Source organism: Microtus ochrogaster, chromosome 10, assembly GCF_000317375.1.
Source record: "Microtus ochrogaster isolate Prairie Vole_2 chromosome 10, MicOch1.0, whole genome shotgun sequence".
NCBI classification, from domain to species: domain Eukaryota; kingdom Metazoa; phylum Chordata; class Mammalia; order Rodentia; family Cricetidae; genus Microtus; species Microtus ochrogaster.
Genome location: NC_022016.1, coordinates 8,151,694 through 8,154,090, shown reverse-complemented (window position 1 = coordinate 8,154,090; position 2,397 = coordinate 8,151,694). Strand labels below are relative to the sequence as shown.

At 53.2% G+C, this 2,397-nt stretch overlaps 1 protein-coding gene across 5 annotated transcripts in view; it reads left to right on the top strand.

Annotated features, from left to right (window-relative positions):
• The window catches only part of Rgs3 (regulator of G protein signaling 3), a 124,097-nt gene that overhangs the window by 52,173 nt on the left and 69,527 nt on the right, over positions 1–2,397 (top strand). For all 5 annotated transcript variants that reach the window (XM_026781910.1, XM_026781911.1, XM_026781912.1 and 2 more), the window contains one exon: positions 1,502–1,698. In XM_026781910.1, the coding sequence (XP_026637711.1) occupies positions 1,502–1,698 (197 nt within the window). The remainder of the gene's footprint in view (positions 1–1,501; positions 1,699–2,397) is intronic.

The window sequence follows — 2,397 nt, the reverse complement described above, 5'->3', positions numbered from 1 at the left end:
GCTGGTCACTTGTGGGGGTCAGGGAGCAGTACTACCACCAGTCTGTGATGGCTGGTCACTTGTAGGGGTGGGGAACATTGCTGCCACCAGTCTGTGATGGCTGGTCACTTGTGGGAGGGTGGGGAGCATTGCTGCCACCAGTCTGTGATGACTGGGGTCACTTGGGGGGGGCATTGACATGTTTTTCTCACCTCTCTGTGAGAAGGGGCCTTGGGGGTGGGGGAAGACAGCAAGTGTGAAACCAAACCCTCTGGGTTGTTTCCTCTGCCTGTGGCCTGTGGCCTTGCGTTGGTGGGGAGCTTCCCTGAGAGGTTGCTGGGTCAGGCCACCTGTTCACTGGTTGCAGAACGCTAGGGGAAGCCTGGGCTCTGAGACCCAGGCTGGGCACCTTAGTCAGGGAAGAACCTGGCTGATTTCCCCTGGCAACACATCCTAGGGAGGAGCCTAGGTGTGTGTGTGTGAGTCCCATCACTGGGCCTTGTTCCCGCTGCTTGCCTCCATAGCACACAAATGCCACTTCTTATTCTAGACAAATTGATGGTGGTGGACAAGTATCCTTCATACTGCGGGGGACAGACCTGTGTCCGTAGGGCCTGGGAGGTGATGGGCAGGAGATCTGGGTTAGGATGGAAACAGGAGGATAATCACATGCCCTACCCCTTGTGAGGCCCCCTCTGCTCCTACTCATGCTCCATGTGGGTCCCGAGGCTCAGTGAGGTCAGAAATGAATGCACGTCCTGCCCTGGCAATGCTGAAACACGCATGGGCATCCCGTACATGGCGGTTCTGTTGGACTTGTCCATACTGGGTTTGATGATCTGAGCTGATGAGGACGACTGACCAGGTCTCTTCCCAAGAGGGCACCAGATCTCATTACGGATGGTTGTGAGCCACCGTGTGGTTGCTGGGAATTGAACTCAGGACCTCTGGAAGAGCAGGCCATGCTCTTAACCCCTGAGCATCTCTCCAGCCCTCAGTGATGTCAGACCTGGGCAGTTTGTTAATACTCATTGCACTGTGGTTTTGCTCTTGTTTTGAGATGCAGTCTTGTCATACAGCCTAGGCTGCTTGATTTTGGGGGTCTTCTGCTTCCTGGATTCTGGGGTTCCTGGCATGTGCCAGCATGCCTAGACAATTTCTTTTGTTTCCAAAAGTGCTAAGCTGGTAAATAGATTTGTTTGTTTGTTTCGATGCCTGGGTCACAAGAGGTGGAGTGGAAGCAGAAGACCCCCAAAATCAAGCAGCCTAGGCTGTATGACAAGACTGCATCTCAAAACAAGAGCAAAACCACAGTGCAATGAGTATTAACAAACTGCCCAGGTCTGACATCACTGAGGGCTGGAGAGATGCTCAGGATGTGGGCTGGGGGCTCCTGCCTAGCTCTGGATCCCTTAAGGCTGAGGCTAGACTGGCTGGCCCAGGGTTCCCTGACTGGGTCTTGTTCCTTGTTCTTATGTGGGATGATGGAAGGGACTGACTGTCCCCCACCTCTGCTCCACAGAACCAGGGACTACCACTAAAGGGAAATCTTACACTGGCCTGGGCAAGAAGTCCCGACTGATGAAGACAGTGCAGACCATGAAGGGCTACAACAACTACCAAGATTGCTCAGCCCTGAGACCACATGTCCCGCATTCAAGCTACGGCACCTATGTCACCCTGGCCCCCAAAGTCCTGGTGTTCCCTGTTTTCGTGCAGGTGAGCCTGTGGCATGCCCCAGGGTTCCCTCAGGAGGAAGTGAGCACAGGCAGACCTTGGTTCCAGGGTTAAAGGTGGAACCTCATCCAGGATCCCCTCTAGGGGCAGGAAAATGACTTCATATTGTGGAGATTATCAGGGAAGCAGAAGCCTCCAGAAAAAGTGCAGAAAAGCATGGAGTCATGCAAGGGTCCTCTCTTTCCTTACGGGACCCCTCCTCTTCTGGGGTGGGAAAGTCGTGACACCAAGCCTGCCGGTGCTCAGGCACACACATCTGGCCAGCAGCCACCCTGTGGGAGTCATGTACCTCTCCCTTTCCTTTCTCACTTCTTTGTTTCTCTCCTTCCTTCTTCCCCGCTTCCTGTCAATGGTTTCATCAGCACATAAAGTCTTAGGTTCTGTTATGCCATTTTCAAATATAATTTGTTTTTTTCTATCCTTTCCCAATCCTCTTCTCCCACACCCCTATCCCCAATACTTTTCTGCCATCATAACCTCTTTCCTACCCTCATGTCATGTATGTCCTGTCCCCCTTTCCTACCCTCATGTCATGTATGTCCTGTCCCCCCTTTCCCACCCTCATGTCATGTATGTCCTGTCCCCCCTGTCCCACCCTCATGTATGTCCTGTCCCCCCTTTCCCTCCTTCATGTATGTCCTGTCCCCCCTTTCCCTCCTTCATGTCATGTATGTCCTGTCC